The 16,241-nt window shown below is 34.5% G+C and overlaps 1 protein-coding gene across 1 annotated transcript; it reads left to right on the forward strand.

The window, feature by feature from the left end:
* Positions 1–804: 804 nt before the first annotated feature.
* Positions 805–3,591, forward strand: HELRODRAFT_163252 (hypothetical protein; the record flags this gene model as incomplete). Its single annotated transcript, XM_009027177.1, has 4 exons — positions 805–851; positions 1,435–1,524; positions 2,114–2,333; positions 2,590–3,591. The coding sequence occupies 4 exons, from the start codon at positions 805–807 to the stop codon at positions 3,589–3,591; spliced, it is 1,359 nt and encodes a 452-aa protein (XP_009025425.1).
* Between the last annotated feature and the right edge of the window lie 12,650 nt (positions 3,592–16,241).

Here is a 16,241-nt window from a genome sequence, read left to right on the forward strand (position 1 = left end):
ATATTAATTGGAAAGAATTGTTCCAAATTAAATAATTAGCTCCAAAAAATTGAAAATAATTGTCCCTTTAAAATAACCAATTACATGAATTATTCTGCCTGTAAAAGGGGGAGTATCAACAGAAAAAATGTAACAAAAAAAACAAAGTGGTCGATGCATCGTGTTGGCGCGGGTTTAAAATTGTGTTTGACGATTCTTCTACCTTCTGTTTTCAATGTTTCTAATGTTTATCTCAGAACAAGGAAACAACAATTATCTGATGGTTATCGGTTGCATAAGTTGATACACTGAGTGCAACATCGGGGAACAAAATTTTTATTATGATTGAGGGAGCAATGTAGAAGAATATGGAAGACCATTGCACGTGTGCTATTTCACCGCGCACGACAGCAGCACGTAAGCGTCACATGAATCATGATAATTGAAAACCAATTTCAACTTGTCGGCAATAAATCTAGTAGCAGTACGGAGTTTATTATTTTAAAACATATTAAAAACAATTTACTTCCGATTAATCCTCTTCCAGCATATTAATTTCAAATTTGTCTTCCTCTATTTTAACAGTACGGATTCATCAGGTATTTAGAGGTTAACATTTCGGCATACTAGTTTTCAATTTCTGACGAACATTTAATTTGCTGATTGGGAAAAGCCTAGCTAAACATAACATGATATAAAAGAAAATTTAAATAAATGCGACCAAATCAGCATGCAACAAATACATGTTCGTAATTTAGTCATTATCCTCTCCCAAGTCATATTTAGTGAGTGTAAGAATTGAACATTCTCATTAAACATTTTGACATGGCAAGAGGGAAGCGAGTGAGGGCTTCACCGAGAAGTCTCAGCGCGTGAGTCCAAGTCATCTGGTCGCAAGTAAGAAGCAAAAAAAAATTTTTTCAGCACTTGACAGATAATGAAACTATTACAATTAAGGAATTTTCATTGAATAAAATCAAAAATTTTTAAATTACACAGATAATGATGATTTAAAATAGTTTTAAACTGTTCAATGCCACGTGAATATTTAACAAAATCGACGATATAGAAATTAATAAATAGCTTTTGAACGATTGTGTCAACAAAAACACATCCCCGAGTTCATTTCCGCTAATTTCTGATACTTTTTGTCAGACAACCGTTGCAGTTCAGATCCACTCCACTCTACCATCTACCCATCCTTTTTTTAAGTTATTCTTTAAAAACGAAATTGAATTAATGATAAAAGTTTATCGGGTGCTAATTTATTTAAGGTGTCTTCTAATGAAGGTCCTTCGTGTACCATCCTTCTTTTTTGTCACCGCCTTCCATTATCAACCACTGAAGTCTGTAATTTTTTAGCAATTCGTTAACTTACTCAAATAAGCTTTGTATTAGTAATATTTATCCAGGCTTGAATGAAGTTGGTGATGATAATGACTTAATAACAAATAGACGATCGCTGTATTCAACTGTTTCTTCATTTGAACGTGCTTCAGAGACGAATCTGATCTGTCACCTCGTTGCCGACATGAAGTCGTGCAGGTCGTGAAATGAGCAGATTCGCAAAAACAAAACATTTTTGAGATTTTTAACTCAACAACCTGCGCCGTTGTAGTCATCTATCGAATGCTTCAAGTGTACTGTACAAGTACTATTTATAAACACAACTTGTCCCTTCGTCGTCTCAATCGACAGATTGGTCTAATCTATAGGCCACACGTATATATGTATGCGCGTAATGTGGTTGCATGTATTTAGAATGAGTATATAAATGCTCATCACTCACCGTGTGTCTAAGGATCATGTCAACATTTATTTCGTATTTATTTTTATGATGAACGTATGCTGATGCTGTGTAAGTTTGTTCATCCATTCAGAGGTTCATGTTTCAACGATGTGGAAACTATTCAAAATACATTTATTATTCTTTGAAAAAAATTGTTAAGTCGGTTTTTAGGATTGTTTTTGACGGATAAAATATAATCGAGTCAGGTTTAAATAAATTGTAATAAAAACTTGTACTCCTGGATATGTAAATTTTAAATAGGTAACTTGAAGACGTCGCAATGAACATCTCAAATAATTTCTCGTACAACTCAACAGACTTCTATTTTACCAACACAAACAACAGCAACCTCACATCCAATCTGACTTCGCAAAATGCAACAAACGACATAACCGCCATCGCTTTGAGAGCATCTCAAAACTTCAAAATCATCAACACCTTAGTCGGAATTTTTGGATTTCTCCTAAACGGTTTTGTTGTGATTGCATTGCTATTCGGTGGCAAGAAGAATAAAGGGAGTGCCTCAAATCAACTCAGCAGCAGTAACTTCCACGTCTGTTGCCAGGTTCATTAACTCTGCTATGTTTACCAATATGTGATCAATTCAAAATTTGAATATAAATAACACTAACTTATTATGAAACTGTTTTAACTTTAAAAAAATTGATATTTTAAACATTTTATTCGGGTCGTTGATATTTAATTCATTTAATTTTGACATGAGATTTAATAGACTTTATCGATTGAGTGATTAAAATTAATTTCAAATTTTGAAATTAGGATTTGTGTTTTACATAACTCTAAACTTAACATCACAACAGTCAGCGGTGGATTCATTTGTGGGACTGGTCCTCTTCTTTACTACGATCTTCGAGGACGATGGTCAGCCGCGCTACAGCAGCGCCAACTTCGGACATCAAATCTTGTGTCGTTTCTGGCTAAGCAAGTGTTTCCTTTGGGCGGGATTCTCCTGTTCAACTTACTGCGTCCTATCTTTGAATTTTGAGAGATATGTAGCGATTGTCCATCCGATATTTCACAGAACCAAATTTTCAAGGAATCGAATCTATTCGATACTTTCTCTCTCGGTGGCGTTTTTAATTGGTGGCGGGTTCATGTTTTGTTACATTCCGGCAGCTGCAACCGTCCTGCCCGACGGTCGATGCACCACTTACTCCGTATTCCCGAGCGAATTCGCAAGACAATTTATGGGTTTCATGACATTTTTTGTGGAGTTTTTCACGCCCCTGATAGTCATAATTGTATTCTACACACGGATGGTGTTGGTGCTCCACAGGAGGGTTGCACCGAAGCACGATGCAGACGAGAAGGAAGCTGACGATGAACAAGTGATAGACAATAAAGAAACAAATGCGGAAAAAACTACAAATATGAAAAGCAACCATGACGAACAAATTTCAAACAATAACGAATCAAGGTCAAAAATCGCAATTATTTCAAGTCCGAATCAGTTGATGGATCAAACAAAACAAAAACACAATTCAGAAATCAACAAAAAGCCAAAAAAAGACAAACCTAAATCAAGCATGGAACGGGCTAGAGATAGTGTGTTCAAAACATCGGCCCTAATTTCGTTGTCCTTCGTTGTTTGTTGGTCGTGGAACCAAATCTACTACTTCATGTTCCAGTTGGGAGTTCCTGGCTGCAACCTCACCGGACCATTTTATGACTTCACCGTCTTCATGATATTTGTCAACTGCATCGCTTATCCCATTATTTTTTTGGTGAAATATGAACCAGTACAGAAAAATGTTAAACATTTGTTGAGCGAGATAAAACAAAAGTTATTGAAAAGTAAATAAATTGTTTGAAATAACAATTTATTAGTTTTTTTTTATCAGCACGTGTCAAATTATGAAGAAACTTTTTCTATGAAAAATTTTCACACAATAAACACAATACATGATTATAAATATTGCTAACCCATCCAATTTCAAATACCTGAGTGATGGAGATTATGTTTATGAAATTTTTCATTGTACTTAAAAATTGAAATTTAGACAGTGTGTTTTTGTGTTGTCTTCCATGAATAAAATCATCAGGGCCGACTGCCAGCCATAGTTTGCTTCCATCTAATTACTGTTAAATGAAATCAATCAAACCGTTAATGTTGACTGGCTATCAAAACTGTTGTTTTGCGATGATAGATTTGTAAAAATTAAATCAATCAAACAATCAATTAAATCAATTAAATTAAATCAATCAATCATGTTAAATCAATCAAACCGTTAATTAAATCAATTAAATTAAATCAATCAATCATGTTAAATCAATCAAACCGTTAATGTTGACTGGCTATCAAAACTGTTGTTTTGCGATGATAGATTTGTAAAAATATATGGATGGTATGAAGCTATTTTATATGAATTGCATCAAATTTGAAATTTACTTGATTTAAAATTTACTTGATTGATTTAAACTTACTTGATTTGAAATTATGAGAAACATTGTTTTTCCTTTTAAAAAATATTTTTTTTTTCAAAATTTTGAGTTTTTTGATAATTTTTTCTTTGGCTTCGGCCGAATAATGAATCAACTATTTGGTTGGTCGGCCTTTGTCCAAACTCACTCTTTGGGCATCTTTAAACAACAGATGAAATGGAGTAACTACATTGCATGGAACGACGTTTAATTGTTTCCAACAGGCATGAAGCCCTTCAATTATACGAAATGGCCGACCATCGTTCCAATATTCATTGTGAATTTTCAGCTAATGTGGAATTTCGCAAATTTATTAGCTTGCCAAGATAGAAGACAACTATTTAAATATTATACCATGTAGTTTTTTAAACAGAAATATGGAAAGATGAAGTCACGTTTCTAATTGACTTGAGCAGCAAGACAAATTAAATCAACGATCATGATGTTATAGACCACAGCTCAATAAATTTTTTTATATTTTTTTTATATACTTGAATAAAACTTAATCAGAGGAAGGCTGCCTTACGTGCTTTTGAGTTCTTCCAACCTTTAAATATTAATGGTTTGCACTGTGAATTAACATCAGGCAATATCAGAAGAGTAATGCCAGAAAATCTGTTGAAATCTTCTACTTAAAATATGACTTTTATGGTGCAATAGTTACACGAAGCAATTAATTTCATAATTCCTTTACTTACCTCATTTATTTTCATGTACGCACGTGCATTTTTAGCATTTCCTTTCTTAAACGTTCCATGTCTCCGGCCTTTACTTGAAGACTCGCTATCCAGACATCTTTTGTTTTTCAAGTTTTCATTTTAATTAGTAAGAAAAAATATAGAATTACATTTTTGAACTAATCACTGTATGAACATCGCTTATATTTGCTAAGATAATGATTAAACATAGATGCATGAAGATTGGTGTGACGTAACAAACATGTACAACATTTATTGCACAGCGCAACACGTATATGCATAGGTTTCTCTAAACTTTTATAACAAATTTAAATAAGCTATATGTAACAGTGAATGATATAACTGTTTCTAATTTTAAATAATGTATTCATTAAACTTATGTGGCAATTTCAGTGGAATTGAAATTTTGGTAAAATTGTAGCTTCCTAATTTAATTTAATCCCCATTGTTGAGTTTCTCTTCCAACAAAATGAACCTTAATTAACGCTCTAGTTATTTTTGGCCATAAAGCTGTTTGAGTTTTTTTCTTGTTGATTTCGTGTTTTTTTTCGTATCTCTTAATTTAATGAAAAAGTTTGTCGAAATGGTCAAAATAATAAAGAAAGAGAAAATTGAATGATTTCATTTATATTTAGAACGGAAATTTTCAGTAGAGGTTAAAGTTTAAAAGTTTAGATTAAAAGTTAAAATAGAGGTCATAACTGAGATTGTCCTTTCATGAAAGGTAGGAATTAAAAAGTTCATTCATTAGTTCCTATTTGAAAAAATGTCTCCCACTGAAACATGAATGTCAGCTATTCAGGACGAAGTAAAATTTGAAATGATTATTTTCACCTAAATTTAATGTTTCATAGCAGTTGTTGAAAATAAAATGTTTTTTTTTTCGAATAATATGTTTTTTTTCAATAAAAATATTTTTTGGATAAAAATGTTTTTTCGATAAAATGGTTCATTCGACACAACCAAGAAAGCAACTGAATAGTCCTTTGTTTACAAATTTTCAGCACAACGTATTACGAAAATGTTTTTGATGTAACGTTCCTTGCGATTGATCATGCTGGAGTGTGAAGATGAAAGAGGAGAGGAACATGTTGTGCCCTACAATCTGGTCTGTAGTGAGGCAGGATATTAATTTTGAATGAGGTTCTGTCATTTTTGTTGCTGCTGTTGCTGTTGGATTGTTCATTTTTACTAGTTTTTTAATTTTTGCTCAAATGTGTTTTGAAAATAGAAAACCCTCTCGGTGACGAATGAAAAAAAGATGTATCACTCAAAAAATAAACAAAACTGTTTCAGACTATAATTCTAAAAAGTTTTATTCACGCTTTGATTTTTTTCAATTTACCGTTGAGTAGCGTTTTGAGATCTCATCTTCAACATTTATTAGGTTGCTGATTTTTAAAAAAATGAATGGACTGTTTTTTGCAAAAAAACAAATTCGGCTGAACAAACTATTTTTCTTCTTTTTTTTTACCATCTGATTGAATTAAATCAGTAGTGGCTTCTATGTACGTACATGTACAGTGCACACAAACCATGGCACGAACGAAAAAAACTTGACACTCTATCCAGATTAAGACGTTGACAGAATTTGCAACATTTGAGTTTTTTTTTATATTGTTAAATTCAAATTGTCTATATTTTATATATGCTGAATCAATATTCAATTTAACAGCAATGTTCATAAAATTAAGTACCTAGTAATCATATTTTATGTCCTTCATCAGACGTCTGACATTTTTCTGCACCGGATCATATTTCACTTGTATTTCTGCATGTTAAAAAACTTTTAGAAATGTTAAAATTTTAAAATAAAATATTTTTTTCAATGAAATAATTTAAATCGTAAAATAAAAAGAAATATCAAAATTTCAAATTGAAAATTCAAAAGCAAAATAATTTCAAATATTTTAACTTTTTGAAATATTTTAACTAGAAATAATTTAATAAAAATTGAACAGTAAATATCCTAAAGCATTTAAAAACTTCACGAAAACATAAAACTTAAAAAAATATATAATTACCGGTCTCTATACGCTCAAACAAAATCATCAGCCATCATGTTTAGTTAAACTCGTGCTCGTGTCAGATAATGTTATGCCATGCAAACCAATCCTGTGTCTACATTGTCGCAATTGCTACATAGGCTTTGACATTATTATGCTTTTTCATTCTCAAACATCAATGTTTTCATCATCATCACACTATCCTCATCATCTTCATCATCCATCCGCCACTTTAAATGTCGTCACCATTCTCATCACCATCATCATTCCCAAAATCATTTCTTCTTGAGAAGAGGTGCTCCTTTAATGGGAGATGAAGCGGCGGTGCTCAGTAGCTTGATGTTCCTCTGCATGAAGTTGATGTGTGGAGGGCAGGTTCGATCCCTCTGGAGACCCACGTACGTGATGGGGGGTGGAGATGAGGTGGCCATCGTTGGTGGCTTATACTCTGGCTCGTGTCCTCGAATTTCATACACCCAGTAGTAATCACTGGTCTGAAATTATTAAATTGAAAGTATAAAATTTGTGATTACGTATTTTTAAAAAGTTCGTTATAATTCGACAACAAGAATTCACTTGCTCAATGTTTTCATTCTATTAAAACAAAAAATTAGATTAAATCAAGTTTTAAAAATATTAATACTTAATTTATATTTTTTCAAGTAATAGTTACACACGTAGCAGATTGAAGAATTTTGTAATGTAAAATATTATTTGATCAAACTGACTGGCTGACTGACTGACTTCAAAAGACGTCAATCACCCACCAATGAAAATTTAACTGACCTTGACCACGATCTTCGCCTTGAAGATCCTCCCATAACTCAGAGGCTTGAAAACAACGGTGAAGATGGTTCCAACACAAGCTCCTGAAACTAGTGTGCCGGACTGTGGAAAGTAGGTAAAGGAAGGATCGCTGTCCCGTGTCATGTAACTTGTGAACTCATTCGATGAGCTTTATTGACGCGGTGAATTATTTCATCATTTCATTTAGAAACTTTAGAAGAATATTATTTTTATAAATATACTAAACAAAACAATCTTAATGCATATATCAATAACTTGAAGCGTTATTTACAAAGAAAGAGTGCAACCGTCATTCAAACTGACAACAGTTAACCTACTAGAGATAAAGCCACTGCTCACCAAACACATCTAATGCAATTCTCCAACCACAATCAGTCGCGATCATTGAAATCATAAGAACAAGTGCACAACAAAAAGCAAGATCATTCATTACACGAACCCTTCAGGACAGCTAACAACAAACACTCCTCTACTCTCCTTGTTCAGTCCCTCCGCTTTTATGTCGATGATTTGGGTTGGCGCTCCCTCTTCTGCTATGAAAAGCATTCTATATTTCCACGTTCCACCAAACTTGTTCGTTACGGAAAGATCAGCTTTTTGTCTTTTAAAACATTTTAAGTTAGTTTCAAAATTTTTTTAACAATTAATGAAGATTATTGAAAAAAAATCATTTTTTTAGGCAAACAAAAAACAGAAGATCACTGACCTAATACTCATACGAGGATTAAATGTGATCTTGAACTTGAGTGTTGTGATCTCTCCGACCTTGTGAAGGTCAGATATGCTGATGCTCACCCAACGAAGCAGTTCATACGTCAATGCGTTCTCTACTGCTGCGTCTGCCACGTGACCAGGTGCAGACGCGTACGAGACATCAAAAACGTCAATGGCGCTGCGTTGTGGAGTTGTGACTGACGATTTGTTGCTACTTAGGTAATGTATGTTCTTCATTTGTTTCGCAACTGCAGTTAGTGTCAAGTTCAATTGTTCGATATCTGAAGTTGGTGATGAAAGAATGTTAATTAGTTGAAAAACATGAAAAAATAAATTAAATAAAATTTGAATGAAGCATTTATTTAAAAAATAACATAATACGCAAAAGTCAAATTCTGACCTTCCAAATTTTTATATTCCGTAAGATCCCCGTCTAAATAGACATGGAATTCCCTGCAAATAGTTTCGTGTACTTTCGCTTTCAAAGTCATCGTAATTTCCTTCTTCATCATTTCACCTCCAAATGCTCCTTCTGGTTTTAAGCAAGTCATTTGTGCTTTGCCAACCAGGGGGAAAACCAGCCGCAGAATTTTAAGATCACATTCACCTTCGTTTTCTTCTTGAAAGAGTGTGTACCAACTTTGGTTATTTCGTTTCCTAACATTAAGAACACAGGACCAATTTTTATAGAGCTTCATTTTCTTCGGAGCAAACGCGATGGGAATCTCCAACGAATCATCAAGTTGTAGGTCGATTGGAGTGTCCTCAGTGATCAACAAGCTGAATGTGGGGACACTTTCATCTAAAAAAAATACGACCGTGTTTTCTGCGAACATATGTAGGTACCTATTAAGTACATATAAGCGCACAAGTGTATTTACTTATGCGTGAATTTGTTTGCATAACTGTATGTGTCGGGGTGTTATTTTAATGTTCAAGCCATATTTGCGGCCTGATATATGCACGCTAAGGTTATATCTTCAATTTAAAAAGCCATGCGCTTTAATTTCAAATTGTTTTGAAGCATAAACACAGTTTATTTTAGCCCTTAAATAAACCAAGTAACGACTCACCATCATCACCATCGTCACTATCGTCACCATCGTCCCGCTGTAGTTGGACAGTCAGCAGAATTGCGCAGTCGAACACGTTGACGAAGGAAAATGAATGAGTAGCACACGCGTTTGGCGATGACGTCACCACAATGAAATCACGTGCCTGAGGTGGGCTGCCCTGGCCTACAACTTGAAAGCACCACTGCCCTAACTGATGATTGGTTGGTTAGTTTGGTATAGATATAAGAAACTAGTTTTCTATGTCCAACCCTTTATCTCTAGAATTTAAATTTGTAGAATAATTTTTACTCACTGTAAATAAAAACGAAATAATGAAAGATCAATACAGACTTGTTTGCATTCAAATCCAATGACGGATCGATGGACTGAGAGAGCTGAAGGAACGAATGAGTACTTGACATTCAAAGAACTGTCGGCTGGTAGCAGTAGTAATGATTCCTCAATGTGCCACCTTGTGGATCAACAAAAAAATTAAATGCAATTTATTTCAGTTAATCAGTTAAATATAGAGAATCGAAGAATAAATTATAGACAAACTAATAAATTTATAAAAAAAATTAATTAATCGGTAAAACATGTTTTGATCATATATAATCACGTACGATCATTCATATATGATCATATAATTTCATTATGATAAATAACTTGTCAATAAGTTTGTATAACAATTTCATTTTCACAAAACCTGAAGTATCTGGGCTCGTTTGAGAAGGGCATCAATAGGAGATCAGAGGAGCAGGGGTTGTGTAGCGTCAACTCGCAATCTAATGATTTGCCTTCGCGCAAGTTTAAAAAGTTTACGAAACATGATACATATTTGCGATACATATATTCATGATACATATTCATGAGACATACATGACACATATTCATGAGACATACACGATACATATTCATAAGACATACATGATACATATCTATGAGATATTTTCATCAGGCATATTTATGATATTCATCCATGATACATATTCATATTAATGACAAATATTTATATCATAATGTTTGTTATAATGAAAAAATGATACATTGACGTTTTAAAACTCTATCACCATCATCATCATCGTCGTCATCATCATCATCCTCATCATCGTCATCATCATAGTCAGCATCATCATTACATTACTGAAGCAGAAGTTGAGATATGTACAACGAAACAAGATAAACAAATTTATAAAAAAAATGTTAAATTTCTTGTCACGTAGAACATTTGGTCCAAAGAAAAATAAATGTATATTATAAATCATAATGTTTTAATATAAAACATAAAACTTAACAAAAAAAACATCAGTTGTTCATCGGCCACACTGGTTAATGGAAGCAACAGCGAGCCTGAATTCATTTGCTAACAATGCAGCGCGTTCTACTATTAATTCAATACACCACACACACACATAAAAAGCGATCGTGCGAGTTGAATACAATTTACATATAAATGCAGCTGAAGCTGAAGTTTATTTATTGCCTAATATTTTTGTTGAAAGATTTGTTTTGATGACATAGCATGTAATGAAATGTAAGATTACCGAGCTCGCAGTAAACCAGGGGCATGTGGGTTGTCGGGAAGGCGTTAGTCCGCAGTTTCAGCTGGTACCAAAACTCACCGGTCGTGTGATGGTACATGATGATGCTTAGTAACAAATTAGTTTTTGAGGATTTTCTTTGAAAGATGCTTTAAAGAAAATTAGTGCGACACGAATGATGAACACGCAAACGAATATAAGAAAAAAATAAAAATAAATGATGAACGTGTGAACAAATGGAGAAAGCATGCAAACAAATGAAAAACATGCAAACAAATGGAGAAAGCATGCAAACACCTTCCCTCCTCCTCTCCAACAGAGCAAGAGACATAAGTTGTTTTGTAAGTAGCAACGCTCCTTGACTTCACTTCAACTCTCGATTCGCCAACGAGGTTCGGGCAGCTCAGATCAACCTGGAACTCCAGATCGAAATCCAAACTATTCGTCACCCTTACTTCAAACTCAGTTTTCGTCTGTTTACGTCAATGGATCATGCGGTTGGTTGCGAAAGAAGATGTAACGATAAATAACGTTGTACGCTTTGACATTGAAGGAATACACTGAATAGACAGGCAAAAATATTTCACAACAATGGCGGTAACAACAAATAGCCACACGAGGTCAATAACATCAGCAAAAGCAGCAACAGCAACCAACCAGCGGCAAGCAGTTAACATGGAGAACTTGCTTAGGTGTGGATGGCTCAGCGATGATGACCAACTCATACCACACAGTGCAAAAATGAACATCCACATTTTCTGACACCGATGGAGCCAAAAGATTGTTGAGAACCGGAAAGATAAGGCTTTGTTGGTCATCTTGTGGTGCAGACGGCCGATGCAGTTTCAGATGCTGCTGCTGTTGAGCTGGCTTCTCTGAACCCATTCCATCTTCATGATCACTATCATCATCTCTGCAGTTATGGAAAAGATGGGATTTATGGAACTTGTAACTATTACTTTGTCAAAATTTTAAAATTACTCAGCTAAAACCTTCATTATCAACACACCACAATCATCTTCATCGCCATCTTCATTTTCATCTCTTTCTACTTAATCATCTTTCCAGCAAAAAGTAAAATGCACATGAAAGCTCCAATCATCGAAACAAACAACAGAGGTTGATCGGTGGCTTGGAAGACGAGCACCCCCTCCATAAAACCTCTCTTGTCTGGCCGGATGCTGCAAGTGTACAACTGACCCTCGTGTTGCTGAGGCATGACCAAGATGGACGGCTGGTTGCAGATGATGTCTAGGTCTGACTCCACCTGTTGCTCGAGTAAGACGTGGTGATGATGTTGATGATGATGTTGGTGCTGATGAGTATGTTGGTGATGATGTTGGTGGTGATGAATGTGTTGGTGGTGAGTGTGAACATTATAACAATAAAGTGACTTATAACAATAACAATTCAGCAAATGAAATAGAAATACAATGAAATAAAAGTTTTGCTTGCGCTGATAATACAATTTTTTGTTCGAAACATCAAATAAAACAGGGTTTAAACTTAAAATTACTAAAAAGTGTAGACGAATGAAAATCCACTCACAAAATATTTCAACCTCTGCCGGGTGTGGTTTGGAACTTTGAAGCTGTGTGTGATCCTGCAAGATATTATATCAAGCTAAAACTCAATATTATAAATAGTCCGTCTGTAAAACAGCCACGAAAATGGACAACGCTGTAAGAGCTGACGCCTCAATCTTAATAATACTAAAATTCAGTTCTACCACTGTCACCAATAAACAAGTGGCAAACCCAGGGATGAAAGTGGGGTGTACCTCAACCACTACCAAGCCAGAACAAAAGTATCAAATAATCTTTAACATATTTTGCGTCATAATTTACTACTTTCCAAATTAAACGGTCAAGAATCTGCCTGGGGATGAGAAAGAAAAAGAGGCATTCCAATCAAACCAAATTAAAATCAAGTATTGCAGCATCGTGAAACTAAAAAAAAACATAATAAGGCAAATATTTCATTAAATTATATTTATTATGAAAATTAAATCACTGCTTATTACATCGGACAATTTTTTTGATGTTTATCATAAATATTTTCAAATCATTCGTCAAATGGAGCAGCTTTCTCAAATTGCCGTCACTGCTAATAGAAGATATTCACACCGCTATAAAAATGCCACCGTTACAAAGTAACCACACTCACACTTCTCCAACAGTCCCACGAAGCAAGACCCTCTCCAGGGGCGGCCCCTTGAGGCCCCAGCCCACCAGATGGTGCACCGTCATTAAATCGTCGTAAGTAAATTTCAACGATAGAGTTGCCTGCAGTAATAATCAAGGAGGGTTGTACTTTCTACAACAATGTTGTACAACTATGTGATGGCGAAATAAAACTGTTATTCAGTATGCGTGTATATAAATGTGTGAGTGTGTATGAATATGTGAATGTATACAAATGTGTGAGTATGTATGTATGTATGTGCGTGTGTGTGTGTGTGTATGTGTGTGTGTGTGTGTGTTAAGCCACCATTTTCGAGAATAGGTGACTTTACTAAAGAAAAGCTTGCGTTAATAAGCAGCCTTAGTTGTTTTTTACACTTTAATCTATTTAGTTCATAATTTATAATTTAAAATAGTTCTTATCGTGTTGAATGATGGGAGTCCAAACCAACCAATTATACAACTGTCCAATAAAATAATTCATGTAATGAAATTAACATCATAGAAGAAATAAAGGCTGTATGGACTAACCTCTTCTTTCTTTTCAAAGAGCGGTTTGAATTGCAGTGCATACTCAGCAGTTTTGAAGGCAGGTACAAAGAGAGTTGAAGGTCCTGAGAAGCAGTGACTGCCCCTGATGGTCCCATTCACCACCCAATCGCAGTTCGTGTTGTTCGTCTGCTCTCGCCATCACACAAACAATCGTATCGTCTACCATTCATTTTTAAATTCATTCAAAATAATGAACAACGTTACGAAAGAGCAACCGAGTAGAAAGTTGTTTGAAGTAAGCAAAACAACAAACACTAACCACGGGAATCCTTTGTACAACATCGCTACCCACCGAACACTTCATCTCCACTACAACTGCCCTCTCTCCGCTCTCCTCCTTACCGTCACCATCTCTCGTGACCACCTGCTGGGGAAGAACTTCACAAAAAAGGTTAAAGGTCATGACATCCGTAGGGTCAATGTCGTTTCTGAATACTAGCTGGCAGTTGAACAAGCCGCAATAGTCGCTGAAGAACCGCAGTGGATAGGACTTGTGCTGAGGGGCGAAGGTGATGCTAGAGGAAGATGGTGAGTCTTTGCAGGCTGCATGGAAGGGGTGGAGTGGGTCTCATTGTGTTAGTCACGGAAGAATTGTGAATGAATGAATAAATGAATGAATGAATAAATGAACGAACAAACGAACAAATGACTGAATGAATGAATTGCATGCCATTAACTTTGATACTGATAAAGCAAATATAAATTTGATGAACAACTTGGCACTGGAAATTTAATTTTGTCTGACTGACGGGGGAGCAATATATAAACAGCTTTGCTATTTAGAGCAATATTGATAGAGAAACAAAAGTAACCCTGTCGACAAAAGTTTAAAGTACATGTAATGATGACGGACGGAGTGAAATTAGTGAGTTAGAAAATGACATTGAGATAATTCGAGTTTTTGAATAATTAAAACCGCTAAAACTGTCCTGCGAAAATTAAACTTAAGACAAAATAACATATCAAAACAACACACAAAATGCATGCAAAACAGATACAAAATATCAACAGCATGCTAACAACAGCCCCAAAACAACGGGACAAACAAAAGCAAGGACAAACGACAACAATAAAACAACAACAACAACAACAACAAAACAATATGAAACAGCATCATCAGCGATAGACAAAACAAACATATCACTCATCTACAAACAGGCGTTCAGTTTCTGCAGTTCAACAAATCCATTGTTCGTATGAAAAATGGCGTCACCTTCAAAATTCTTATTGCTCATTGTCACGTTGTACACTGGGTCTTTGAAGATGTCCTGATATTTTGTTCACCATTAGGAAATATAAAAATAACTAGAAAAAAAAACAATTTGTAAATTTATAATTTGTAGATGAGCGGTTATAAAAAGGTGTGTTAGGAGATTCAAACGACCCATCATCAACCGCACCGCCACTTCCGCCGTACAATTTTTCCACATCAACGACTCCATTCAAAAGTACGTCAAAATATTGAAAACTTCCATTAAAGATGGACGCTTATAACATTCCGATCCCTACCTACTGAAAATGCAACTAACAAAAAAATGAATTCAGCATCTAACAATGAAGGAGCAAAATGAAAAAAAAGTGAAACGAGCGGAACGGCGAACATTCTGTGAGAGGTCTGTTATTCTTGCGAGGACCTTGACAGCGCTGGTGACTGAATCCTTCGCGCTGAGATCTCCAGTCGGTAACATCTGTCGGTGTTTGTCGGGAAGTTCTTTCGTCGAACAAAATATCAGTATATAACAAAATTGTAATGTTTAACCAATAACAAAAAAGTTATATCAGCTATAAAATGAAAGCAATCATTACAACAGAAGCATAAATTCAAGATGAAAAATATTCAATCATAACACAGTTTTCTTCATTTTTCAAAACAGGACACATTAAAACGAAAAAGCATTAAATAAAGCAGCTTATTCAGAGAACCAAAACTAACCGACCCACAAAGAGCACGCAAAAAACTAACTTGTTTAGCCAGAAGCTGCAAAGATTTGAATCTAGCTATGTTGATGGTGGGCACTTCGATCGTCCTCTCTATCGACTGACCTGCAATACACCTCCAGTAAACATCCCTCTTGGCTGAAAAGTGAACATTATTAGTGCATAAATAAATAAATTAATAATAAATAAGTAAATAAATAAATAAATATATATATATATATTTTTACAATATTCTATAAATTCTACCGAATGTTTGGCGTTAATATGTTTGTAGTTAACGCCAAACATTCGGTAGAATTTATAGAATATTGTAAAAATTATGGTCTATTACCAACAATATATATATATATATATATATATATATATATATATATTTATATATATTAATTAATTGCGGGTAATTAGGTAATTCAACAATTCATTTATGCTTCGCGAATGAGACCATTATTAAACACCATCACAAATCATATGTAATTATTATATGTAATTATTTACATATAAACTTGAATAAATAATTTATTGAGATGCTATTGACAA

The sequence above is a fragment of the Helobdella robusta genome (genome assembly GCF_000326865.2).
Source record: "Helobdella robusta unplaced genomic scaffold HELROscaffold_5, whole genome shotgun sequence".
Lineage (NCBI taxonomy): Eukaryota > Metazoa > Annelida > Clitellata > Rhynchobdellida > Glossiphoniidae > Helobdella > Helobdella robusta.